The 27,512-nt window shown below is 42.4% G+C and overlaps 3 protein-coding genes across 6 annotated transcripts in view; 2 read left to right on the top strand and 1 right to left on the bottom strand.

Moving 5' to 3' along the window:
• The window catches only part of DNAH3 (dynein axonemal heavy chain 3), a 58,775-nt gene extending 52,949 nt beyond the window's left edge, over nucleotides 1-5,826 (top strand). Inside the window, exons 59-62 of the mRNA XM_063414781.1 lie at nucleotides 471-613; nucleotides 1,159-1,363; nucleotides 2,584-2,721; nucleotides 2,905-5,826. Of these exons, the coding sequence (XP_063270851.1) occupies nucleotides 471-613; nucleotides 1,159-1,363; nucleotides 2,584-2,721; nucleotides 2,905-3,258 (840 nt within the window). The 3' untranslated portion in view covers nucleotides 3,259-5,826. The remainder of the gene's footprint in view (nucleotides 1-470; nucleotides 614-1,158; nucleotides 1,364-2,583; nucleotides 2,722-2,904) is intronic.
• Nucleotides 5,827-9,953: 4,127 nt separating this feature from the next.
• LYRM1 (LYR motif containing 1) lies at nucleotides 9,954-20,290 on the bottom strand. Of its 2 annotated transcripts, XM_063414300.1 has the most exons (5): nucleotides 20,162-20,275; nucleotides 18,777-18,912; nucleotides 12,927-13,085; nucleotides 11,847-11,939; nucleotides 9,954-10,286 (listed from the first exon to the last, which is right to left on the bottom strand). In XM_063414300.1, exons 3-5 carry the CDS (start codon nucleotides 13,083-13,085, stop codon nucleotides 10,170-10,172), a joined length of 369 nt encoding a protein of 122 aa, XP_063270370.1. In that variant the 5' UTR covers nucleotides 18,777-18,912; nucleotides 20,162-20,275; the 3' UTR covers nucleotides 9,954-10,169. The 2 variants fall into 2 exon arrangements, with proteins under 2 accessions (XP_063270370.1, XP_063270369.1); XM_063414299.1 differs by lacking the exon at nucleotides 18,777-18,912 and having other exon boundaries at nucleotides 20,162-20,290.
• The window catches only part of DCUN1D3 (defective in cullin neddylation 1 domain containing 3), a 25,321-nt gene continuing 18,055 nt past the window's right edge, over nucleotides 20,247-27,512 (top strand). The window contains exon 1 of one of the 3 annotated variants that reach the window (XM_063414296.1): nucleotides 20,247-20,366. The gene's annotated coding sequence lies outside the window, so the exon portion shown is untranslated. The other 2 variants (XM_063414297.1, XM_063414298.1) reach the window with 2 other exon arrangements.

Raw genomic sequence — 27,512 nt, 5'->3', positions numbered from 1 at the left:
TGGAGCCTATTTCCTGCAGGGTTGTCTGTAGTGATCATATTCTGTGATGTCTAATATGCTGTAAGTAAAGCTTCTCTTGTGGCTGGATTATTAATGGGGTCTTCCCCCTGTTTTGCTCATGCTGCATGCTTCATCTTTTCCTTCATTGTGCCAGTAATAGGATTATGTTTGTCTGCTCTCCTGACTGTTTCCTTAGAAATTGCCTAAAATCTTGTTGCAAATTAAAAATGATTAAGAAATTTTAAATTCTTGAGAAGGAAGGAGCAAGCAGGCACATGCAGAGACAGACAGGATGATGCCCAAAGCAAGTAAGAGCATAAAAGCACTGTATTTTTAGGAAAATGGACTAAAATACCTATGTGGTTATGCAGAAAAAAATATAAAATCTATAGTATTTTGTGGAATTTATTCAATAAAAACAGGAGGGAAAAAAAGAATCTTTGTTATTCACTGCACACTTGTGACTTCAGGAAGTTGTTGAAGATTTGGCACAGGACATCCTATCCAAACTACCAAGTAGCTTTGATATGGAAGAAGTGATGAAGGCATACCCAGTGCTTTATGAAGAGTCCATGAATACAGTTCTTAGGCAAGAACTAATTCGATTTAACAGGTATGGCTCAGTGTTTTGTGTAGAACTTCTTAAACTGAAATATGCTTGTGTTCAGTGGTGCTAGCTGGTCACAAGCCTTCTACAATACATTTTTCTTAACATGTTAACATGCTACTTTGGATGAATCTTTTAAAAAAGACTTAAAAGCTGCATCTGAATACCTGAATATAGCAATAGTATTTTTGAATCCTGTATTCTTGGATTATGAATTTAAATCAGATTTGAGCTTGTTGTGTTAAGGTAGAGCAGCCTACTTTACTCTTTTCAAGTGATACCCAGGCCCCAATATCCACAGCACACTATGACAATGAGTGCTACAAGCTTTAAAGCTCTTGTCTCTTGATTTTCCTTGTCTGAAGGGAAAGTTTTCACTGTCTTTTATTTTGTGTGTGTGTGTTTGTTTGCTTTTTGATGACTACAGGTGAGATAAGAATTTCTGACAGGACATTTACCACCCTTATCAACCCTTCATTCAAGTTGGATTGAGGGGTATTTAGCCAGGTAGTAAGAAGTAAATAATGACAATTCCTTTGTTTTCTCTGAAGGCTTACTGAAGTTGTTCGGAGCAGCCTCATTAATATAGGCAAAGCCATTAAAGGCCAAGTGTTGATGTCTTCTGAGCTTGAAGATGTTTTCAACAGCATGCTAGTGGGAAAAGTGCCATCAATGTGGGCTGCCAAATCCTATCCATCCCTGAAGCCTCTGGGAAGCTACGTGTCCGATCTCCTCTGTCGTTTGGAGTTCTTCCAGGTCTGCTGAACTGAGCCTGAGGGGTCTGGGGAGCTGTAGTTGAAAGCTGGATGGACAAAGTGTGTCACTGCTGCCCTTGCTCAGCGGGCTCTGGGTAGCTCCAGACTGTGAGCTGCTCACACACACTCTGCATTGGCAGCACTACAGTTAGCTGGGAATTGCTCAGCAGGGTGAGCTGGGAGCATGATCCCTTGGTGCTAATCCAATGCTGCTTTTGGTAGTTTCCATCCTTCTATTTCTAGAACGTTCATTTTAGTTTGAATTGGTGTCTTAATGACTTCCTTGCTGAAAGGACACTGAGCTGGGTGTGAGAATGCTGTAGAACCACTGCATAACAGGTGCCATGAAATTTTATATACCTGTCTGTAAATATCTTTCAAGTTTCATAAAATGTGACACCACTTTCACATGCTTTTTGAACAGGCTATTTTAACTCACAATTCCATTATTTCCCTTGCACTCTTAGCACTCTTAAAACAACTTGAAATTTTGGGTGTACCTTAAATAGTGAGGTACTGAGATGTAGTGAAACCCCACAGAAGTGAGGAGAGGAGAAAGCTAGGAAGAAGTGTCTGAGATTTATGTAAATGGCAGAGTTTCCTGTTTCCTGGATCAGAGCATTGCATGAGCTGCTTTTGACTCCAAGTAATTTACAGTAGTGTGAGGAAATTCTGCCTTTGTTTCACTATCTCCTACTGCATTGTGTGGACAAGGCCCCAGAGCTCCTTGTCTGGCAATGATTTCCTCTACTAGGATCTGATATGTAGGCTGTAGTGAGTGCCCTCACAGTGATCAGTGAAAAATGTAAAAGAATTTGGCCTTTTTCATGTTAGGAGATTGGTGTTTACAAGATTATGAAAGAAAGTATTTTGATAGAAGTGTCCAAATTCAATCACTTTTCTTGCTTTTGGAGGCCACAGTCAAGCCTTAACAAAATGTGCTTATGGTATTTTCTGAAATTTTTTCTCAATAGCACTGAGTTCTGGTTGTTTCAGAATGACTGATTATTTTTGTTGTCATCCTAAAGAACTGACTTCTGTGTTTGTTGTCTCTGAGAAACAGAAAATTGATGGAAAGATGCAGAGGGTCCCACCCAGGCCTAGATCTCATTGTGCTGTTTGAGTGTATCTGAAAAGACATCCCTTTTCTGGTGAATTGGCACAGTGAAGCCACAAATACATCAGATTTTCTTTACATTTGTTTTCTCTCTCCTTATTCAGGATTGGGTTGACAAGGGGCCACCCACGGTCTTTTGGCTCTCAGGATTCTTCTTCACTCAGTCTTTTTTGACCGGTGTTTTACAAAACTTTGCCAGAAAATACACCATCCCAATTGACCACATTGGATTTGAGTTCGAGGTAAGAAAAATGCAGAAGAATTTTTTTTTTCTTGAACAGCTTGAAACATGTTCTGAGGCAGCAAATAATAGAGTTTTCAGATGGAAAGATATTTTATATAAAGGAACAATTTCAGACTGTCACTTATAGGATTTAGTGTACTCCAGCTAAAAATAAAATCAAGCAATGGTTTAATCATTCTAGGTGATGAAACAGGAGCATACAATGGAGAAAAAGCCAGAAGATGGGGCCTATGTGAGAGGCCTTTTTTTGGAAGGTGCACGATGGGATAGAGAATCCTCGGTAATTGGAGAATCACTGCCAAAAGTCCTTTATGATCCTTTGCCCATAATATGGCTGAAACCTGGAGAAAGTTCCAAGTTTCTTCATCTGAACATCTATTCATGCCCTGTATACAAGACAAGTGAAAGAAGAGGTGTCTTATCCACCACTGGGCACTCAACCAACTACGTTCTGTCGATTGAACTCCCTTCAGACAAGCCCCAGAAACACTGGATAAATCGAGGTGTGGCAGCCCTGTGCCAGCTGGATGACTGAGAGGGTGCAATATTGAGATTGTAAAGATCTGCTTTACTCCTCAATGGCTGCATGGCTGGTTTGGTTTTTTTTTTTAATGAAATAGGGCCTAAAGAGTTTTGATGCTGATTTTACTGGGAGTCTAGTTCACAACTTGTGCAAAAAGGTTTTGGATTTGCCCACCACTTCTGTGTCTCAGGAGTGTGTAGGACAAGGAGGGAGGAGATGAAAATATTCTGTTGTCAACATATGAAACCAATCCTCCAGTCCTCAGACAGAATGAACAAACAAAGCTGTAGTATAAAACTGTAGTCATTCCTTGATGAAGTGTCTCAGAATTTCCATGGAAAACTTCTTAACAGCACATGTATTGGAAGCTACCATTTCTCAGAACACCATGCTTGTGCCATATAACTTTTTTAAAATATTATTTATATACATATTCCAGGTACCTGATACACGGAGCTGTTTTCTTTCTCCTATAGTCTCAGTTTACTTCCTGCCAGCAGCCCAGCCCCCCACAGCCACTCACTCACCCCCCCACTATCTCATGGGGTGAGATAAAGACAGTTTAATAGGAGAAGCAAAAGCCATGCACACAAACAAGGCAAAACAATTAATTCCCTGCTTCCCACAGGCAGGCAGGTGTTCAGCTGTTCTCTGGAGACCAGGGGCCATCACATATAATGGTGACTTGGGAGGACAAATGTCAAATGTCCCCCTCTTCTCCCCTACTATACACTCTGATCATGATGTCACATGGTCTGCAATGTCCCTTTGCTCATTTGGGGTCACCTGTCCTGGCTGTGTCTCCTCTCAGCCTCCCAGGCACCCCCAACTTCGTCCCCAGCCTGGCAGTATGAAAAGCAGAAAAGGCCTTGGCTCTGTGCAACCCCTGCTCAGCAGTAACAAAAACATCTCTGCATGATCAACCCTGTGTTCAGCACAATCCAAAACACTGTACCCGCCAGTGTGAGGAAAATTGACTCTACCCCAACTAAACCCAGCACACTTCCTCATCTTGCTCTCTTGCATGTTGGGCCAATAACTGCCTGAAATTTTGTACTTGTTTAAGCTCTTTCATCAGAGGAGCTCAAAGTAGCTTGCAAACATTAATTAAAAATAAAATAGCCCGAACATCTTCAAAGAGCTGTGCAGTCATTAACTAATCCCCACAGCATGCCAAGAAGGCACCGAAGATGCATCATTAGACTTCTTGTGTACACAGTACAAGAGAAGCACAAAGATCAAGGCAAACATTTAAAAAAACACGCACTACACAGACATCCACTAATTTGGGGTCTTGTATTTTTTTTCATTGCCCAAATTGCAGCATTTTAATGACTTGCTGGAGGCCTCACAAAGTCAGAGATTCGGCCATCATTTGACAATTCCCAGTATCCTGCTCCAAGCATGAAGGGATGCTGCTACAACTCCTTAAGACACGGTTCTTGTCATAGGAATTTGTCTGGTGTGTCGTGCTTAGGTGAAAACAGTTCATTATTGTTTTATTAACCCCTGGTTTGTTTTATGCAGATATTCATAAAATAGTAACTGTTCAGAATGGTACTGCAGGCTCAGGCAGAAGTGTTGGGGGTGTGTTGTGCAGTGCTGCTCTGAGGAAGAGGCACAAGTAAACAGCAGCTTCATGTACCACACCTGACACCTCCTTAACAGTGCAGCACGCAGGCATTTGGTGCATCATTGCTACTGGGTGAGTAGAGCAAAGATGTCAGGCCAGGACACCTAAAGAATGTTTTAATAAGAGAGACAGAGATGTGCAGGTGTTTCAAATTACTGAGAGGAAGAAACTACTCTTAACAAATTAGACTAAATGATATTTGGCACCTATACCAAAATAAAACTTGTTTATGAATGTTGCAGCACACTCATCAAACAGACAACAGTTTTCAAAAAAAGAATCATGTTTCAGGAGATCTGTAAGTAAACTAATTAAAATTGGTCCTTGAAAAAATTATTTTCTTAGACTTCATGAGAGATACTTGTAGTTTTCATATAATTAACAGAAATTTACTATACATTTAAAAAAGCATTGTGGTGATCACTGTATTTTTTTAATGTCTGCATCTAATTGTTCTTGTGATTGCATCAACAATTCAGATCACTAATTAGGTCACTGTGGCATCAGAGAAAACAAACTGGTCATGAGCCTCCTTGTATGGAAGCTCTGTGTGCAGGCCAAAGGGGCAGGACCTGGTTGTTAAATCCTTCCCTGTGGATGGATCAGCTCAGTCACTGCTCTCAGAAGGATCTTTCTGCTCAGATGTGGCTTCTGTATCAAGGCACTGGTGACACCTCAGCTGCTGAAAGAGAGGCTGGGCCAACAACAATTAACACTAAAATGAAGGTTTGTCAATCCTCTTACAGATAATGCCAGTCTTGCAAACAGTCCTCTAAATTAAACAATTTTTAAGAAGTCAGATTCACTACCTAAAATATATTTTATGGAGATCAATTACTTTTAAACAGTTAGAAATCTGTGTAATAGTTTGCCACGTGGGTTGCTTGTTAACCCCTTTTTGTGAACAAACAGTAATTGAGAGTCTATTAAATGAAACAGTTGTGGTTCTTGTGAATATACAGTGACTTTGCTACGACAATATCTTGGTTACTGTGTTGATTTTCTAAATGCTTCCTGTGTGCTGATGTTTAGACTTGATATGGAATGTAATTAAAGAGGTATTTTAAGCTTTTGTAGACATTATAAAAAAATATAGAGAGAGGAGTCTGTAAGAGAGGGTTTGTGCATCCCCTTCACCAGGGATCAGGCATGGCTGACTTGCTTTAGCTGATGATTACTGCAGTACATGATTTCCTAGGCTGCCCTTCCTAGTTCAGAAAAAAGTAATGGAATTTACTGTCAAGGGATATCTGTCTTAGAGATATTTTTCCTGTGGTTCTTTGAAATTAGCTTCCCAACCTTATTTCCTTAGCATTGTCTAGGCCTTCCTGGAGAATGATAAACTGGCTAAACATTACAATTCACAACCTTTCTTGGCTGAGATGCATTTAAAAAAAAAGAAAAAGGCAACTCAGCCGCTAGTTGGACATGATAGAAATGTGAAAAATTTTTGGACACACTAAGTACCTTGTAATAGTAGTATTAGATTGAGAGGTTTAGAATTTTCATGTCTTAATTAGAAGCACTCATTAAATAAGCCACAAAACCCACCTGTAATTACTTCAAATTGCAGATTTACAGCCTTGGTAATAACTCAAGGCAGATGGAAAAAATGCATTATGGAGCAAGAGGTATTTTTCTCTCAGCAGAGACAGATTTCCAGCTAGGGATGCTGTAAGACAGACAGGGTTTGTTCATTGTCCTAGGAGACTGAAACCTTCCTCTTATCTGTACAAAAATTCTTAATAGAAAGTACTGCCCCTGTGGATTTTAACCCTGTTGGGCTGTTAAAGGGAAAACTATACAGTGAAAAAGCAGAAGAAAATACAAAGACCCCAGATTCTTCCACTTACAGCTTGAATAGTGTGCCTAATGGAATTACAGTTATTAGTGGAAGTTGCAGGTCTCTGCTCTAATTAGCATTCTTGAAAATGAATGTATAGGCATGATCAAATAAGTGACCTTTCTGTCTGTGGATAAAAGACAGATGTTGCTGGTACTATTTCAGATGGATACATAGCAGGGCCCAGGAGAGTGTGGTACAGCTTGCCTTATTTTCTTCACATCTGAAAGGTATTACAGAAGTAGTTTGTATTAGGAGGAAGATGGATCAGGTAATCTAATCTATCTTAACCTGTTTTGGTGCTGTGATGCTGCCCTGGGAAATGACTGGGGCACTGCTGCAGCAAAATGAGCATTTCCTCACCCCAGACAACATTGAGGGGGACATTCAGTAAGCAGGTGCCACATCCATCTTCTTAAAATGTTGTGTGCTTGCTAATGTAAGTCATAAGTGCACAGCTTCATAAATTACAATCTTAGTAATGATGGATTTAGGGACAGAACTTCCAGAAAGGAGGTGTTATTTAGGTATTCAAGGCCAGATACTGTGTCAACAAATTATTACTGCCTTGCCCACCAGTTGGGTTGCAGGAGAGTTCATGCAACTGACTCAGGACTTTTATTTCTGAAGAATATAAAGTTAATGTCATCATTTTCTTCTAAATTATTCTAAAGCACCTCCTGACTAGGGTGATAAATTGGAAAATGACAGTATTTACTGGAAGGAGAGTAAGAGAAGGTTCAGCAAGTACAGGACAGAGTGTACACTGACTGGGTGAATCCAGTGCATTACAAATTCTGCAGAAAGCAGAGGCAATTTAGGACAACCTGTTTTTGCAAGTAAAATTAATGTGTAGGAATGACATATTGTACACTCACTGGGATACTTCTTGACAGAAGTTATGAGGGCCTTGGTATCTAATACCAGAGTACCAGCTGAGATGTCTGCCTACCTGCTGGTCTGAGCTGCAGGTGAATTTTTTTTTAATGAAACTCCCTCTAAATGGTAGTTTGCCAGTTTGACCTCCAATAACAAAGACTCTCCTTACCATATTGACTTTAACTTCAGCAATGAAAGAAAGGGTTTGCTCTCTAGACTTGAAAAAAGAGCTGATCTAATTATTCCTTTAGCTGAACAGCCTGAAGTTTTAACAAATTTTAGTCTTTGCCTTCTGGTGATGAGAGTAATGAGGATGAAGCACCAGTTAATAATTTTTCAAATACTTTGAAGAATTACTAGGCTGTCTAGTATTTTAAGGCATCTTAAATAATGTGATGCTGTTACTTGCTGGTTTTTCAGTTAAGCAAGTGGATACTCATTTGAGTTACTTGAGTCAAACTCCTGTTGTTATTCAGTTTGGTGTAAATCTTCTGTAATTTTCGGGCTGTTCTTTTGAAATAATCTACATCTTACAGTATGTGCTTAGGAAAGAGTAGTGACTGTAACACAGAGAGTAAATTTGGACTGCTCATTTCCATGGCTGTTTATTCACCTGATGCGTCAGAGCATCAGTACCTTCATTAGTCACATGAACTTCAGCAATTCAAAAGATTCAAATGATAGTTTAATGACAAAGAGTGAGCTTAAGCTTCCATTCAAACCCCTTGCCTCTGCACATTTTGGTTGGGCTCAGTTGACCCATCCCTACTCTGGTGTATCAGAATTAGGATAGGAAGCCTGTATTAGACTTCTTTCAATGAAGAATTAAGCAGTGTGTGCAATCATGTTCATTTTTTTTTCTTTTTTTATGCAACATCCCTTTTCTTAGGCTAAAGGAGTTTTGTTCTGTGTCTTCCTGGCAGCAGTAAATTTGCAAAGGTTCCACTGACAGAACATTGGCATTTTACCTGTTACTCCCCACATGAGGCATTCCCAGGAAATAATTATATGGGAATAGAGACCTTGGTGGACTGGAGCCATAAAGGGTAGTGAGAAATTGGGCTAGCCAGTACCTGTCACGCTGATTCACTCTTCTTATTGTTTTCTTGTACTTTCTCATCTGCTTGTACCTTTTTCACTCTTAAAAAGGCATTCCTGGGGGAGGAACTGACAGTCTGTACAGGACCAGTTCTAACTTACTTTTCAGGTAGACAGCAATATTTCTTTGTCATTGTTTGTTAGAGCTAGTAGAGTTTCGAATGACTTGGTGAGCTCAGAAATGAGATTTCATTGATTTCTCCCACTTTAAAAGGAAATCATACACATATGCATGTTCCAAATTTGCCTTTTTTTTTCTTTCCACTGTTAATGTCAGGCCAGAATAGGCTGTCCTTCAAGTGGACTGGGCTTAGGTAGTGTCCAATACGGCGTGGCTCTTGTCCAAGCTTGGTCTCACTGGTATTTCCAGGCTGAAGGATGGAAAGCTCCCCTAACCTCCCTGAAGAGAACATGTCAACAGCCTGGTAAAGTTGGAGGATTGCCCAACTAATAGCCTATGAAAGGAAAATTAATTTCATTTTACTTCTATTCATGAGGCACCTGGGAAATACCCTTCAAACTTGGGAGACTTGTAGGTACTTTCTTTTACTAAAATTGGGGTTGTGTCCATAACATAATAGTTACAACTTAACACTGAAATTAAAATAATTGTTGAGAAAGCTGATTATGCTGAAAAGCTGACCATGTGGAAACACACAGTGAGGACACCAAAGCATCCTAAGCTTGTTCCCATAGTGATACCCTGAAGGGAGAGTTTTCAACCAGTACATACATGGGAACCTGAGGAACCCAACACTGGAATGTTTTACTCAGAGTTGTGTAATAGCATTCCAAACTTTGCATTTCACATCCACACCCTCTCCAAAGGAAGGGAGAAAAAAGCTGACATAGAGACTCTAGGCCACTCCTCTGCAGTTTGCAAAAAGGAAAAGGAGTAATGGCACTTCTGCTGTCCTTCTCTACTGTCCAGAAACAAAACTTGCCCACAAGGGTGCTATGAAACTGGAACTTTTCTCCAGGGACAGCAGGCAGAGCAGGGAGCAGTGAGGAAGGGGAGCAGGTACATGGTGCAGTGACTGTGTTCCCACTGGATTCAGAAGCTCTGGAGGAACTGTGTCTGCTTGACTGTCCCAGACTTCTTGATTTTGGCTGGCCTTACACAAGGCACTGTCCTGAGTCACAGCTGAGCACAGAGAACCCTCAAACCACCACAGAACCCTGTTACAGATAAACAGTTGGAAATCCTGCTGCAGTTTGTCCTGATGTCAAAGCAATCTTTGTGTCACACCTCAGTCCTTAAAAAGTGTTACATTTATTGACAAGTCGGTGGTTGAAATGTAATAAATACTAACCAACCATATCCATCATACACAATGGATCAATTGGCTTTTTGGCCTCAGGAAATGTGTGAGCAAGTGGCCACACCATTCACAGTCATGCACACAAATCACCTGGATTGCAGTTCACAGTTTAAAGGATGTGATTACACATCACAGCTTAAATGGTGCCTTATGAAATTTCATCATGGGATTTCAGGTATATTGGCTTAGAAATCTTCCTTAACTTTTCCTGGTGTCGCAATGTACGGCCTTGTTTATGGGCAAGGCCCATAGGAGGCAGATGGATCTGGAAAAGAAAAGCCCACCAGTTAGGTGCATGTTGGGAAGAAAAATACAGACTAAGTTTCACTGAGTTTTAAATCATTTCTTCACACTTTGGAGAGAGTAACTCTATTGTCTCAAGCCAGGTTATTAGATTTCTAGGAGGAGCACTCCCTGAGGAGTGATTAGTGTTGTAACTTTCAGGTCCTAATTGTTCTGTTTATTAAAATCCTATATATTTTAGGCCTTAATAAAATCCTGTATATACTGGGCCTTAGTAACTTTGTTTTGCAGTTTGATATCAGACTGCAATGATACTTGATGAAATACTACTGCTGACAGTGTTCCAGAACAATATTCCTAAAAATTCGTGAGTAGATGTCTTGAATCACTGTGTGATTTATTCATACCTACTTAGCAAGTCACAAAATAACCCCAAACTGTATGTATTGAAAGCCTGCCTTCTTACTGTGATGATTATATATATGGCACATTAAAATGCAGAATCAGTGTCATTGACTCCATAAGCAGAAGGAGCAATAGGTGACAGACTCTTCCTTTGATTGACAAAGTCTTTATATTTCATAAGACTGTTGGTGGGAATCATGCAGCTGTAACCCCCTAAATGACTGAAAAATGTAGGTGGTAGCAGTCAGGTTACTGTTGCTGAGGCTGTCATCCTGTAAGAAGGGTGTTGAGGTGCAAATAAAGTAGTAAAAGCACTGACTAAAGGCAGCAGTAGAGACTTCTAGAATTTGAAAAATAATAATCATCCAGTTTGTCTGAGACAGCAGATCCTTTGGGATTTTTAAACCATTACAGAGCACACATTTTAGGCCCATTTCTAGGAACTTTTTGCCAGCTGTGCATTGTTATTCTGTATACTGAAACAGATGGTAACAGTGACCATGGTCTAGGCAAGCATCTGATAAAAATACAGTTTAATTTTGACCATGACTGCCTATAAATGTGAAAATATAAACTCATCAACAGGAGTTAGGGAGGATGTCTCTATGGGAGGCAGTATAAAGTATTACTGGCAGAAGTGACTGGGCAGTGAGGAAACTGTATTGAAAAGTGCACTACAAGACTTTGCTGCAACTTTCAGCATTTCAGTAATCTTGGACATGTTCTTCTGCAGGAAGAAGGGAAAAGAAGTAGCAACACAGACAGGTATTTCCTAAGGCCTGATTTGTGACCAGAACAGTTACCAGTAATGTAGACTATAAAAATTATTGTACCTATGGCAGATGTAATTGGGTATTTTTATTCTCTCATTCTCTTCCATTATTTGATTCCATTACCATGTTTTTCTATATTCATTGGTTGGGCTAAATATTCAGAGGCCTTGGGAGTTCAGTTCATGCAACTCCCTTTAGGCTTTGACTCCTTATTTTGAGAAGAAATCCTCCAATTTAAAGTGAAAGATAGAGAACATCTCAATGTACATTTGGCTCTGTTTTAGCACACTTTTAAATGCCAGCTCATCTAAAAATGCAGTGCAGTGAGAGTGATGGAAACTGATGGTTTTGTTGTTCAGGGAAATCTCAGTGGTATCAGTGAAGACTTTCTGATTTATACTCACAGGTCTTGGGTAGGGGATGTTATAGTGAAGTCCAATTTCTATTCTTGCCTCACATTCTTCTATGCACTGCTTAATCAGCTTTGGATCTGTTACCTATGATGATCACACAAAAAAGTGTTTTATGTGAGTACAGTAATTAGCAATTGGAAGCTCAAGTGTAAATGATGCACAGCACGTGGCTTTCCTTAGCTTATTTTGGCAAACCCAAGGGTACAATGATTGTATTTTCACATCCATAAATGGTAACATTGGTATTTTGCTCGACTCAACAGTTCTGGGCTTGATGGCACTGAATGTTAAGGCCCAGAGGCTGTCGGGACTGAGGCTACAGAAGGAGTTTTTTACCCAAACATGGTATTTTCTCTGTAAAAAGACAATACACATGTAAACTACTACTACATCTATGAAAAAACCAATCTCACCTGTTTGTCACTCTGCAAGGTCACCAGTGGAGAAAGGAAGGACACTGCTTGGTGTAAATCCTGTTATCATCCTATCCAGAAACTCTCTTTGAAGTCAGAAATGTGTGAATTATGACTTAAATTCATTTTTTTGATTTAGCATTACTTGAATTTAGTCCCAGACCAATATGGGATATAAATAAGTGTTGTGATCTTGAATTACAAGAAGGGCCTTTGATTACCAGGGTTTGAAATTTCTTCCTTAAGAAAAAAATTAAAGTGCTTCTTTTAAAAGAAGTGCCAATAATTGCTGCTTTGAAAAGAAAAAAAAAGAAGCTGCTGAGCTCTGTTTGCCATTGCATGGGTAATGATACACTTAGCTAACTTTGTAAAGATCAAAAGCTGCTTCAATTACACAAGCAGTATCTTTGGAATTTAATTTTTTCTTGGCACTTTTTTACTGAAAAAAGACCTTATAGACTTCTCCAGTAGTTAATGAAGAGCTGAAATGGTTTGAGTTTTCTCAGGGACGATATTTAAACTGTAACCCAAATACACCAGTATTTAAGGTGAAAGAGATTTTGGGAACTCAACCCTTATATTCCTATCTTAGCATCCAACCACAGAGTGCAAAAAGCAAAAGAGTAATTCGGAAATTCAACCCTGTGAGGACACTCACGTTTTTGTTCTTTCGGAATAATGTTCTGGCTTCATTTCTGATGTACTCTTTCTCTCTCATGGTTTCCTCTATCTGCCCTGATGCCGACTGCCAGTTTTTGGCTATTTGCAAAACCTTGCGGTAAAGGCCAAGAACTTCTTGTCGAGTTGCTGGTGTCATCTAAAAGGACAAGACAAACTTGCCAATATATGCATGAACATTTGAGTTGCCAAAAGGCCAGCAAGCAGGACATTTTTTCACACCATTAAATTAGTTTAAAAATATTTCTGCCATCCAAAGATATGCTGAGCTATATGAAAAACCCTGAAATCGCTGTAAACAATAATCAGCCGTTGGAAGCTGAAGACTCAGTCCAGCAAAGTATTTATACAGATACTTAAATCTATCTCCATTCAAATAGCTTTAACTCTTCCTCAAAATTAAGCACTTGGTTTAGTGCTTTGCTGAATCAAGCCTGGTACAAGAATGCCTGGGTTCTGTTTCACTGATGTTTTGCAACAGACATTGGGCAAGTCATCGAAACTCTACGTGGCCCCCTTCCTGAGACATTGTTATACCAATGCTGACCCTATCTTTGCAAATCTGTGAATGAAATACATGATAAAACCACCACAATATTGCTGAAAACTTGTATAGGCTCCAGGGGCTGAGAGGCTTATTCGTGATACAGTGACAGTAGGCAGTAATGATTCAGCTGGAGTTTGATGTGATGAAAAGGCGATGAAAGCTACTTTATCTAAGCACTCAGGAGAGGCAGACTAACTGTGGATTTAGGAAAGTCCTGAATGTCTTGATTTTCAGAGAGCTGTGTGCCTGCTGAGCCTACTGAATCAGCCTCCAGGTGTGATAAACCTATTTCTCAGAAGAAAGAATGAAATCTTATTCTTTCTTTATGTAAATGATTATTTTATCATATAAGCAGTTACACTATTTCATGATGGATCACAGATATCCCTGAGACAAATCTACTTCTGAATAACAACCTTTCTGCCATGGATTAATTTAACAGAAACAATGACTTCTGCTTGAGGGGCACTGCAGCTGTCAAAGGTCCCTCACTGTCCCAAAGGAAGGTGCAGCAGCACTGCCAAGTACATGGGTGCCATGAGGAGCGAGTGTCAGGGACAGGACATTATCTGATTGTCAGGATCCATTTGCCAAGCTCTAGTTACGGTGGGTGAATCTACCCTGAAATCAGACCTGTGTGCTGGGAATGGACAGTTTGGAGCAGAGTCAGTCAGTCAGCCTGACCCTTCCTCTGGAGGGAGCACGCTCTTGGCTGTGAGGAGAAGCTGCTTCCTGATGCAGCACCCAAACTACCGTGGGAAGTTTGGCAGTGTGCTATGGCTCAAATCCATGCAGTCTGTTGCAATTCCTGGGATTCTGGGGTTTAAAAGAGAGGCTTGAGCCAAAGGCTTCTCAGGCCGTACTGTTCTTGAGGTGCTACCTGCAGCAGTGGCTGACCAGAACCAGCCTCCTGTGGCTCCAGACACTCACACCCTCTTTCCCTCACCAAAGCTGGAATTACAGATGCTAAACTGAATGCAGGCTCATGGCTCTTTTTCATAAGAAATCCTGAACTATAAATTCCTAGCCTTATCTTAACTGTTGCTGTGATCTAAAGACCTTTCATAATTTCAAGAACTGTTTTTGTCTGACTCTTAAGAGCGAACATTTTTGTTTCGCTATTTGTATTTTAACACGTTTAACCAATCATGTATTTTTCCCCAGACAGAAAATTATTCTTCCTACACAGCAGAAAGTACTTCTGGTAAATGTTTATGGTATTTCTAGGAAATGAATTCCACAATAATATAACTAGGTAGTCCCAGCTTATCAAACACTTCGCAGTAAGTGTTTTGTTTGATCCTAGAACTCCATTCCAGGCAGTGAAAACAGTCAGACACAAAGGCACAGATGTACATGTATCTGAAAAATCACCGCTTCCCCCTGCTAGGTGCATATTTTGTACAGAAAAGAAACAGTTCCATTTCAAGGGTTAACCTAGCAAAAGCAGAGTCCCAAATTTGGGCCTCACCTAGAGCCTCTCCTGACTTCCCCCTCTGCTTTTATCTGAAAGTATCACCTCTGAGAAGCTGATAACAGCTTAGGTTTTCATGTATTCCATAAAGAAAAGAAAAGGAACAATGTCAGGGCTAAAAATGTTTAAAATACAGGTTTCAATTCTGATTTAGGTATCAGACAATTTCCAAGGTGACACCTTGGGACAGCACATGCCCTTTGTTCAGAGCTGGCTACACCTGCTGCCCTTGGATTTTACACATACCAAGAATCTGTTTATAAAGATTTTATTGAAAAGTCTAGAACCAACTACTGTTTTCCCCACTAGTCACTTCCACTCCCCCACCTACAAGTTACTCTTTTGTTCTTTAACTTCTCTGTGCTGGAATTGCCACAGAACAGAACTGTAGCCCCTCAGCTAGGCATGGGCTGTACTTCTGCATTCTTGCTCTCCTTCCCACATAGGATGATGTAAAAGACATTAAGCAGCTATTCACGTATGCTCAGCAACCAGCTGCTCCCAGGGCTCATTTAGTCAACAATTCTTAACATTACAGACCTGCTCATAAGCCATTTCTGCAAAGATATATAAGTGACAGTATAAGGAACCCTTTACATATCGAGGACTTCTATCTATGACAGGAAAGGATGAGAACAAATAGGACAAAATTCAAAGCCTGGGTCAGATTCTGATCTGAGTGGGAGTATAAATAGGGAGTAATTCCACCGAGAGCAAAATTACTTCCAACTTAAAATGTTGTAAATGAGATTGGAATTTTTCCTTTGGTATAAACAGAGCCCACACTGACAGAAATGTAAGTGATGGTACAAGTCATGTATCAGGTGTAATTTCATCAAGTGACACTACTTGTATTAGTTTTGTGGGTGTGCAAAATGATTCTGAGTGGGATAGAAAGGAAGGGAGGCTTTCATGTCCTTGTAGTTACTCATCTTGCAACTTACATCTTTGGCATTTAAATCATAATTATATTTCACATCTCTGGAATGCTAAGTGGATGTTACACCACTTTCCCACTAACACCCATCTTGTGGTGATCACACCCATTGTTTAACTTCTACCACCCTTCATTTTACTGCAGCGTGCAGCCCACAGAGGTTAACCACAGGCATTTCTGTCAAAAAGTACAGGGCTGGTGTATTAGCTGAGCAAATTTCAGGTGTTTACTGCCACAGAGCAAACCAGGAGAGGTCAAAGGTAGGTGTGTCTGCACAGCCGTGTCCGTGGGGAGAAGCGGGAGCTCGCAGCTCGGAGCCCAGTGCTGGATTCTGGGCTTTGGAGGGAAGCCAAGCGTGGCCTCCCAAAGGAGCCCTGCTGGAGGCTGGGGCTCCCCTTGGTCTCCATGCAACCCCCTCCTACCAATACCTGAAACATCCCATTGGATCCAAACTCCAAAGGAGATTTGAGCGGTTAATGACTTACTGCATGGGGAACGTGAAAACTTTTCTCACTGTTAATTAAAACAAATAGTCCCTTAGACTAAATGCAGTAGGTTTTTCTTTCAGGAAACAAATACAAGTTCCTTTGGATTGTTAGATGATTGGCCCAAAAATTCAATAATCTGAATAATCAATGAAACGCCAGCCTTATTTTGCTATTTGCAGGCTCGTCTAGAATTTAAACTAAAAGTTCATGTACAAAAAATAAAAGGAATCTGCCAACTGCACCATACAATGATCCCAACAGGGCAGTGTCAAAGGACAGTCAGGACAGAAGACAGGCTGCACCAAGACTGACTACAGATCCAGGAGCAGCTAAACCACAGGTACTTCCCAGCAGGGGATGCTTGGCTGGGAACACATGTCCAGCACTCTCCTCCTCTGCGCAGCTTCTTTGGCGAAGTTTTAAGTCTATTTTATTTCATCCCTCCTCTAAAGTCAAGCATTAGCTACTCACTTTAATCATAAAATCTGCCTGCAGTGAGTACATAGAGGATTTTAGAAAATGAGGGGTGAAAGGAAGAGCCCGTGGGGAAAAAAGGATATTTTAAAACAATTGATCTCTTCTTTCACATCCCAGCTAACTGGGGCATGTGTTAGTAACACACACCTAGTGCTGGTGCTGAAACTGGATATGCTCAGGGGAGCTGCGGAACAAAACCCTGCATGAAATAATTTGAAAAGGCAGCTTTGAACTTCTCAGACATAAAATGTTTTATTTAGGAGCAACACAACTTCTATTTAACAGCTGGTTTGCTACTGGCAAGGAGTCTAAAGACACAGTGACAAACTGCTGGGCTGACTGCCTTCCAAATTAAGCTGTGGTCACATCTCTGTTACTAGAGTAAATTATGTAATTCAAGACCATGGTGTATCAACACTGTAGCAGGAACACCCCCATGTTCCATACTATGTCCCCATAAGACAATCCAGCCTTTATGCCAATCTATAGCTCCTATTTTTCAATGCACTCTTTGGCTAATGTTTCTTTAAAGAGATGCAGAAAAATTCATGTCTGGGGTTTTTTTTTAAGGAGCTCAGTGATGCCACTTACCAAAAAAGTGACCTGCAGTCTCTCTCCTGCTGCTAATGCAGCAGATAATCAATCATTCCTTTCAGAGCTCTCCACAGCAACAAGAGGTCAGTAATCCATATTCATCTTTCATGCAAGTCTGCCAAAATGAGTCTGTGGTTCCTAAGGCAGCAGTGGATTTGGGCTGTCATTTCCTTGAGGGACAACAACTGAGACAATGAGTTCCTGTGGCACAGGGGGAAGAGAAGGGGTCACAGATTCCTGTGATAGCTGGGTAGGTCACATGCCTTCCAGCAATATTAAGTTTCAAAATCTGGTTTCCACGAAAGTAATTTTGTCTTCTTTTACTCAAATCCATGACTCAGTGGCCTGTGACAGTACCCTGCAAACCACACACGGCTGCAGTATATAGTGGCAAAGTGAAAACTTCATTTGATTTTCATTCTTGATTGAACATTCATAACTTTTTTTAAGATTCGGACAAACCCAAATCCTAGCAAAACCTCAATCACAGCTAAAGTAGTCCATCTCCACGTGGTGAAAAATGACTAGAATGAAAGATATGTTCTTCCATGATGGTGTTACATCCTCATTTCTACCAGTGACACAAGCCTGTAAATTTCCAGACATTCCCACCAATATGATTCAAAGATTTATTTCTCACTCTTTTCATCTACAAGCTGCAATCATAAATATATGCAGATCTGGTGAAAAAGAATGAAGTTACTGAACCAAGATAGTCTGTGATGGTATTTAAAAGCAGGGTGACTTTCACAGGGTTTAGGATTTTGTCATGCCAGTGTCTTTCTGCTGGCAAACTGAAGTGATCTGAAACCCTGATCAGCACCTCTGAACCAGAGTCCCTAAGTCATTGTACTCCCATTGTTCATCAGCTGGGATGGGAACTCTGCTGTTTTATCTGTGCCTCAGATTTCTGACTGAACTCAGATCTCTTTTAAGCTTGCTCCTGCATATGGAGCAGTCTTTTGATCAGAAAAAGTTAACTGTATGCATAAAGAGTATAATTAAATAGTAAAAGTAAGGACATGGATTTTATCACTGTTTCCTATGTCAGTTCAAATAAGCCAATTTGCACAAAATTAAGGTTCTACAACATTCTTTTTACTTGAATAAATCAAAGTGGAAACCCTTAACTAGTTCCTTTTGATCACTTTTTTCATTCTCTCAGTCTGAGGTGGTCGAGGCATTATCTGGTTTTAGTAGGACATACAGACTTGCCCTGGGAGTGCCTCTTGTGCTGCAAGAGCCTCAGGAAGAACAGAAATGCTGACTTGAGCTGTGGGAAGGGGGAAGGGAAACAAACAAAATTGCTTTACCTGTTTCTTAGCTTTCTCATGAAAATCAGTGTCCAGGTGAACTCTAAAGCAATATGGACTTGTCTCTAGTCTTGTCCAACTCTGTTGTTCATGCTTTCATGCCTTTTTCTCCTCCTGTGTGCTTAGTTCTCTATTACTTACAAGCAGAGAAAGATTTTAATGCGGAGTGAGAAATTTAGCAGAGAAAATGAATTCTCAGCTATCCTTGGATGGCCTTGCTTATATAATATAAAAGCATACAGAAATATAACAACATGGACACAAGCTCCAGTATAGATTTATGCACCTTATTCATATCTTGGCTTCCAGCCAAATGCAACTGAATGCATGAATAGAAATATTTCCCAGAACTGGAAATGCTCCCAAGCTGGAGAACAGGTATAAATATTAATGCTAGCAGAGACAAAATCCTCCCTGACCCTTTTCTTACTTAATTCTGAGGGCCACTCAATGAAACTCATTGATAGCCGATTTGTAGTTGCTATTTGAGAGGCATAGCAGGGCTATGGAAGGCTGTGGGACACACAATCAGGCGAGTTAGAAAAGACCTCTGAGCCCATGGAGTCCAGTCTGTGACCAAACACCACGGCACCGAATGCCATGTCCAGGCTTTCCTTAACACCTCCAGGGAGGGTGACTCTGCCACCAAACTGGGCAGCTCATTCCAATGTCTAATCACCCCTTCTGTGATGTTATTCCTCATGTCCAACCTAAATCTCCCTTAGCGCAGCTTGAGATGCTTCCCTCTCCTCCTGTGGGCACTGGGCACTGTGGGCACTGGGCACTGTGGGCACTGTGGGCACTGGGCACTGTGGGCTCGGAGTGCTCAGGCTCACACACCGCTGTGGGCACTGGGCACTGTGGGCACTGTGGGCACTGTGGGCTCGGAGCGCTCTGGCTCACACACCGCCGTGGGCATTGGGCACTGTGGGCTCGGAGTGCTCTGGCTCACACACCGCTGTGGGCACTGGGCACTGGGCACTGTGGGCACTGGGCACTGTGGGCTCGGAGTGCTCTGGGTCACACACCGCTGTGGGCACTGGGCACTGTGGGCATTGGGCACTGTGGGCTCGGAGTGCTCTGGCTCACACATCGCTGTGGGTCAATGAGCGCTGCCCACACCGGGCGCCCCCACGGCCACTGCCACTGTCAAGATGGCGCTGCCAGCCCCGGCCGCCTGGAGCCGCGCGGCCACGAGGGGGCGTTGCCGGTGGGGGCGTCCTTGCGCCCCCTGGCGGCCGGGGCGGCTTTGCCCCCGCAGCCGGGCGGAACCAACGCGCGAAGCACAGGGGGGGGTGTCGGCCCACCGCGCGCGCCTCCGGCCTCTCCTCTCCCTCCGCCCTGCCCGCAAGTACGCCCGCCTTCCCCCCCTCTCCCCGCTTTACCTTGGTGCAGTCGTGCCGCGGCCCCGCCCCGCCAGGTGCCCCCGTTCCGGTGGGCGCGGGAGGCGCGAGCCGCCGCCGTCCCTGCCCTCACCGTGCGTGCGGCGTCGCGCGCCCCGCCCCGCGCACGGCACGTCACGGCGCGTCCGCCAGCTGAGCGCTCGCCCGGAAGTGATGCGGAGAGGCAGAGCCGCTCGGCGCCGCGGAGGTGAGTGAATTGGACCGAAGCTCTTCCCGTCCGCCGGGGCTGCGGGGGAGCGGCGGCGGGAGCGGCGCGGGGCTCGGCACGGTTCTGGCGACGGCGCGGGTGGCGGGGTTCGTCCGTGGCCGCCGCGCTGCTCCTCAGCCCCGCTAGGGCCGGTTGTGCTCGGGGGGCCCCGCGCCGCCGCCGCCGCCCCCTCACGTCAGGGCCCCCCGAGGCGCAGCCCCGCAGCGCCGGGACAGCTCGCGGGGAGCGCCGGGCAGGCGCTGCCCCGGTGCCGCGGGCGGGGCGGTCCCGGCCGGGCGCTGCTCCCGGTGGTGCCGGCGGGGTCCGGTGCCGCCGGGCCGTGCCGTGCCCACCCCGCACTCATCCCTGTGCCCGAGCGGCGGAGCTGCCTCGCCCCGGGGGTTGGTTCTCCTGGTTTTCGGTTCCGCTGTGCGCCGGCTGCGGGGTCCCGAGGCGTCCCTGTGGATGGTCGGTGCGGGCAGCCCCCGGGCCGGGGAGAGCCGCTGCTTTGTTCGGGTGTGCTTCGTGCCCAGCCTGCTCACGTGTCACGCTGGAACGTGGATGTTCATAGTGTTTTCAGGAGAAAGACAGAGAAATAAACTGTGAAGCGATTTATTTCCAAGGTAGTTCTCGTTATCTGAACATGCTCCCTTTGCACAGCCACTTTTTTTTCCTACTTCAGCTCTCCCTCCCCTGAGCGTGTTTACCCTTCCTGTGCAAGCTGCAATCTGCGTTAATCACTCTCTGGGGCTGTGGTGGTACTAATAAGCTGCTCATAACAACTTAAATTATAACTTGCATAATCAGTGTTTCGAGCAAATATTGGTTGGAAGAATATGCCTATCCTAGCAGTGCTGTGGCTGCTGGAAAGAATCATTGATTATCTTTTAAATAGTTAACACTGCTGATATGCTGCCCTTCAAAATGTTACATTGATAACAGGCTGATGCCAAGTGTCAGAATACAGCATTGATCCACAGCTGCTAACTTTTTTTGAATGGCAGTGTCTGTCACATAATTTAAAGGGGTAATGAGTTAAGTGCTCTGAAAAAAGGAGAGCATAGCTGTACAAACAAAAAGCACAGAACTGCCCTACCTTTTTGAAAATTACAGGCCTCACTGGAATGGTTTGTATTTTTTTGAGAGAGCAGTTGACCAAAAGACATTATCTAGACAAATTCTTACGTGTTTAAAAACCTTTGTCAAACAGTTAATGTGTATCTACAGTATGTGTTTTATTTGGGCTACAGCGGTGGGAAGAGAGAGTGTCTGAGTACTTGTGTCCCTTGACTGCATCTGAACACTGCTGCATGTTTCCCTGGTGAAAGATAATCCTCAGAAAGGGAAACACAGTCACTTAGTTAAGATTGCGTGTGAAAGTAAAGATCTGACCTTGTGTTTTTGTCAACTCTGCAGTCTGTCCTCAGTCTCCCCCACACAGGTGTGTTGTGGCGGTCTGTGGAAAACGTTCACTTTTACAAGATAGGCAGCTCACAGTCTAAAGCAAAGGTTTTCTGCACATCAGCAGAAAAATGAGAGCTTGTGATGTGTGTTGAATTAATTCAGATTTTCAAAATGCAACTGGCTTTACAAACTTACTGCAAGTACCGGCTCTTGTATTGATTTCTAAAACTGATTATTTCCTAATAGCAAGTTGTATGTTGGCATGAATACTGTAATTCTTAGAAAAAATAGTAACATAACTAATAACAGGGGAACTTACAGCTTTGGTACTACTTGACGGCTTTCTTTGTGAGACTGACAGCCTGCAATATGAGCTGTAATCAACTCATGTAATCAGGATCTTCAAGGCTGTGTTAGGTGCCTTTTCTGCCCAGATTCTTGCTTTATTTTGAAGTTGAATGTTGTTGTGTTCATAGAAAATTCTCAATGATTTGTGTCAGTAGTTCTTATAATTTGTTGATCTTGGAAATTCATTAATAATTACATCTTGCTTCCATTTAGCATGAATTGTATTGAAAAAAGATGATCAGATGATGGAGTGGCTTTGAGAGAGAACTAAGAACAGCTCTTTTGGAAGACCCTTATTGAAATAATTTGAAGAAGTATATACTGAGCAAGAAGGGCTGCCAGACAGTTTGAAAGACTTCTAAGATGTGTTCTGACAAATTTGTGAGTGGATAAGGAAGAGGCTTGGTTCTGCTGCTTGCTTTGGTTCAGCTTAAGGAACAGGAAGAAATCCTCTGTGTTGGGTATGTGTATAGGGGCAGTGGGGTGTAAAGTGGATGGAAAGGGGATGGAAGAAGAGGGGTCAGACAGGGCTTCTGCTCTGATCTGTCCCACACTGAAGCACTTGATTTTCCCAGGGAAATGTTGGTAAATTTAATTTAGAGCCTTGGAGCACTATAAAATCCATCCTGATGGGGTTTTGGCAGTTTGTAAGAACTTCCACATTGCAGAAACAGTGTTATTGTTCCATTAGGCACATGGGTCTGTACGTGAATGTAACAGGAAAACTCTGCCCTGAGAATGAAGAGACTATAAAAATAGAAGCATAGGATGTTAGAAAAACAACCCTTTCTTTCATCCTCAAAAATACAAAAGCAGCTGAATATTGGTACCCAGGATTCTTGGAAGGCTGAAAGAACAATCTGTAAGCACTCAAGGGACTTGGTAGTCACAGGAAGATAAGGGGGAACCCCCTTAACAGTTTCATCAGAATTCCCTGGCTGGACTCCTTCTCTTTGGCTGCCTCTCCCTAGGGGTCTGCATCTTATCTCGCTGGCTTCCTTTCCTCTATTTGCCTCTGACTAATAGGCTTTGTCTTCTGCTTACTGGAAGTCTAGTAAGTTCTTTTGTCTCTTACCCCTTCCTCCTTTTTAGAAATACTAGATTAATGGCTATAATGTTTTGCAGACTATCTGCGTTGGTGACATGGATTAATTGTGTACTTGACTCGTAAGTTACCCAGCAGTAATGACATAGTAACTTGACTTGAAACAATGGTAATTTCATGGCAAATGTTCAAGGCAAATGTTGCCTTCTGGTAAACTGCCAGCTGCAATTTACCCCCTGTAAACATGTGACACAAGTAAACTGTCTGTGCAGATTTTCTCAGTGTCTTCTGTACAGTAAGTCGTCTCGAGTGTGTCTTTTGAAACAGTCAGTGATTTCTCTTTTCTCCTCCCCCCCTTTCTTTTGACTCTCGCTTGAGTCAGGTAATTACAGATCTGGGTTGAAACCTTCCCAGGGAGTGATCAGGACAGCCAAGCCTTGCAGACGTGCTCCCATTGCTGACGGGCACCTTGGCTTCCCCCTTCCCTGTGGAGGGTTTGTGGATCCCCTCGGCTCTTGGCAGTGGCTGTGGGTCAGCAAATGAGAGAGTCCCAGGCAGGGCTTGGCAAAGCCAAGGGGAGCTCTGATTTCCCCAGCTCCAGTGCCAGTGTTTGTTGTGGTGACATGAGGAGGTTCTCCTTGTCTCGTGTGGCTTTGGTGTGATAGTGTGGTGATGCTTTTATATTCTGATCTCAGTCCTGACCATAACAGAGCAAATAGGGAACCAAAGCCTCTTGCCTAAAATATAATCTGAGAATTGGCCTATTTAGATCTCCATTTTGTCCATGTGTCTTGGGTGGCAGCTCTCCTGTCCAATGATCTGCATATTAAAGGAAGCAGAAAATCTGGATTTTGGTTAAAGGTTATTTAATTGCAATGTTTTGCTGCTAGAAGAATGACGGGACTACTTAGATGTAAGTACTAAAAATCTGCTTCATAGAAGTAGGAAAACTGTCGAGAAACCAACAAAAGCATAGGTGGTGAGACTCTCACAGTAAAAAGAATAAGCTAGTATAATCTTCTGGTGTCTCAGAAAGAATGGTTATAAATGCTGTTCTGTCTACAGCATCTGTTTTGTGAAAGACAAAACTTACTTTGCAAAATGTGAGAATGCTGTTCCTGACCTCCTGTCACAGTTTGTTATTCCCACAAAGTCAGACTGCCAGAGACAGTATGACAGTCATAGTTGTTTGTTGTCTCACTTTTCCTGTTTAGTGAACATAAGTGGGTTTTTTGTACCAAAAGGATTATGTGCTCCTGAAATATACCAGTCTTATTTTTGCATCCATGTAGTAGCAGAAAGTGACAGTTTTTAGTTCTTTCTTTGATTTTTTTTTTGTGTGATGCTTTTCCTCCTGCAGCTTTTGAACTTGTAATGCAGTCAGTCTTATCCTTTTGTTTTAAAATGGAAAGGGAGGGAGAAGATCATCTTAGTGCCTATGATTATGAGAGGCATGTGCAGCTTAGTAATGGACTCACAAACACAAATGTCCTGGCTCTTGGTTTTGGTCATATGCTGACTGTTCAATGTTTTCATTGCCAACGAGTCTGTACAGAAAGCCTTGAGTCTTCTGCATCAGCATGATCCAGAGTGGCCTGGAGTGCCAAAGGTATTCCAGCATCCAGCAGTTGCTCTGCTTGGAGTTAGTGTTTATGTCCCACGAAGCACAGGATAGATACGTACACACCTGGTCTGTTTTGGGGCACAGGATGTTGGGAGAAATCAAGAATATGTGAAAACTTATGAAAAAAATGTGTGCGTTGGTTGAAGCTGCCACCAGATTTCTCAAGGAGACGTGGGAGTCTTTGTTACAACTGATGACCAAGTTCAAGGACTCAAAGGAGCTCCTTTGAAGCTGCTGATACAGTTAGCATCAAAATGCAGCAGCATCCTTTGTACAGTGGGAAATGGTGGTGGTGTTCACTGAAATAGGGAAGTTGCAAATCAAACTGGGAGAGAGAATTAGGGTTTCTGCAGGTGGCTTTGTGTATTTTCTGCTTTAGAAACTGCAGTCAGTTTAAAAATCCAAGCATATGCTCTTAGGGCACTTTCATATGTCAGTGCTTTCACTTAGAACAATTTGTTGTGCATAACTTAGATATGATTCCAGTATTTATGTGGTCAGCTGGTACTGAAGTTCCTACACAACTGCATGCAGTGAGTGATCCTTTTGGCTGGCAGCCTGTAAGCTGCATTCCACTCGCTGAGACGGCCAGTGGGCATTCTGTAAACTCCTTATGAGCATCTGCTGCCAGCAGGGATCTTATGAGGTGGTCTGGCTCTTGTCTTAAACTTGTCCCTTCAGTGCTAGGTGCTGTGTCTCACAGCTGCTTTCTCTGGGAGAAGGGAGACTCTTAGCCAGAGCTGCTGGAAGGGCTTCCTTTTATTGTGTGATGCTGTCTTTCCTTCATTGTTTAGAGCAGTAAAAAAATACGAAGTTATTTACTTACTACAATTAGTTTAAAGTGTATCTTCTTATTACAGGAGTCACTTGATATATACCTGAATTATATTCAGCTGCATGTAATTGGTGAAGGCACCTCAGACACTTCAAGGTGAAGTCTGGTAGCTGAAGTCAGTGTAAAAGAAAATCTGTGCACACTTAGCTCAGTTTAAAAGTAAATGTTTTTCTTTCCATTGCTGAGTAGATTGTAGACCAAGGTGGTTTTTCAAAGTTATTCTGGTTTGGCTGCAGAGAGTTGCAATTTTCTGTAGGTTAATTTGCAGAATGGATTGAGCCAGGGTAAGGTAAATATTTGTAGCACAATTACTTTCAGATGCTTTCAGTGGGATGCATCTCTGTCAAATACCCAGAGGCCGTGGTTTCTCTTGGTCCCATAATCTGCAGTTTGCTGTGGAGATGTGAACTAGTTGTGTCAGCACAGAGTAGCTCCTCTCCTGGCATGAGCTGCTTTAATTATTCATAGTACATACTGAGGTGTTAAAGGTCTGTCACACTGTGCAAAAGTTACAGTGTACCCTGGAAAAATACCAAAGAATTATTCTTTTATAACCCTTTGCACATGAAAAGGGAAAAACCACACAAGCTCTCATTAGAAGATTATTTGCTTTTTTGTATGTGCTGGACCTTGTATGGCCTTTGACAAGGATCTTGAAGGAGAAGGGGAATATTGGTAGTTTTTAAATGGATGGAGATAAATTGCTCAGTGACTGAACCTTTGTTTTTTGAAGGTGGTTGAATTATGTGCAGCAAAATAAATGAGTTTGTTTATGTCTGAGTATGTACGAGGTAGGGAATTGGATGGAATCTGATTTGGGTTCTGGTTTCAGCTTTACTGAAAACTGATGGCATGATCTTGAACAGCTCTGTTGTTTGGCTGTCTTGATTTCCCCTCTGCCCATTGTCTTGCTCACAGCTTAAATAGACTTCTCAAAACAAGTACTGCTGCTGCATGAATTAGTTCATTAATTTATTTACATTAGAAAAGCACCTGAAGGCACCCTTCTAAAATTATATTCTGTTTAGCTAACCGGACTTGGGTTTGTTCTTTGAAAATACAATAATCCTAACAAATCATTCCACCCACCTAATAAAGTAAGATGAAGCACATAATAGGAAACAATTGAAAAATTTTAATGGGGCCAAATGGAAAAACAGTGAGAAGTAATCAGTAAGTAAGGTATTGTGTGGTTAGAGAATGTACAGAGAAGGGAGGGATTCAAGGATGATGCATTTGTGTCTGCTGAAGAAGCTACTTAAGGCCATAAGAAAAAGTATTAAAGTGCTTTAGTCTTCCTCTGCCTATAATTTTTCACATTTTTATTCGTTTTTCCTTAAGCTAGCCTTACACAATTAGCTGAACACAGTGAGCTACAGATCTAAAACATCTGTTCCACTTTTTCTTGAGACTACTAGTTGTACTTTGAACATGAAATGTGGTGTCATGCTCTGTGAGTGCATGCAGAGTCAGGTGCTCTTCAAAAGAAAAGCGAGGTTTCTTCTGCCCAGGAAGAAGGTTTCTTCTGCCCAGTCTTGAATGGAAGAATCTCCTGTGATGAGTAAGCTCTGGACTTGGAGTGACAGCACACCAGGTCAAGGCTCAGGTGTTGTGAAGAGATGTTTGCCTGCACCCTGGTGACTGGGGGGGTCTCCTCTAGGAAGAGGTTTGGTGATAGCTCTGACTCCTGGCCCTGAGACCTTGCCCAGCGTTATGGACTGTAAATATGGTGAAGTTGTCTCTGATTTTTTTTTTTGTATTTTTGTACCTGGCCTTCTCTTCCAAAGTAGTTAAGCCTTTCCAGTATGACCTTTCTCAGAGAAGGCCACTTGTCATTTGAGAAAGAATTCAGGCTTCCAGCATAGCTGTTGCCTGGTTTTCCCCTAGACT

This window comes from Prinia subflava, chromosome 17 (genome assembly GCF_021018805.1).
Source record: "Prinia subflava isolate CZ2003 ecotype Zambia chromosome 17, Cam_Psub_1.2, whole genome shotgun sequence".
In the NCBI taxonomy this organism is placed as follows: Eukaryota; Metazoa; Chordata; class Aves; order Passeriformes; family Cisticolidae; genus Prinia; species Prinia subflava.
The sequence above is the reverse complement of the archived record's forward strand: the minus strand, read 5'-3'. Positions and strand labels throughout refer to the sequence as shown.

Coding starts and splice junctions, on each gene's coding strand:
- LYRM1 (XM_063414299.1), bottom strand. CDS start 13,085: ATGACACCAGCAACTCGACAAGAAGTTCTTGGCCTTTACCGCAAGGTT. Junction 11,940..12,926: donor TATTCCGAAAGAACAAAAAC/GTGAGTGTCCTC, acceptor TGATCATCATAG/GTAACAGATCCAAAGCTGAT. Junction 10,287..11,846: donor ACATCCCCTACCCAAGACCT/GTGAGTATAAAT, acceptor TTTCTTTTCCAG/ATCCATCTGCCTCCTATGGG.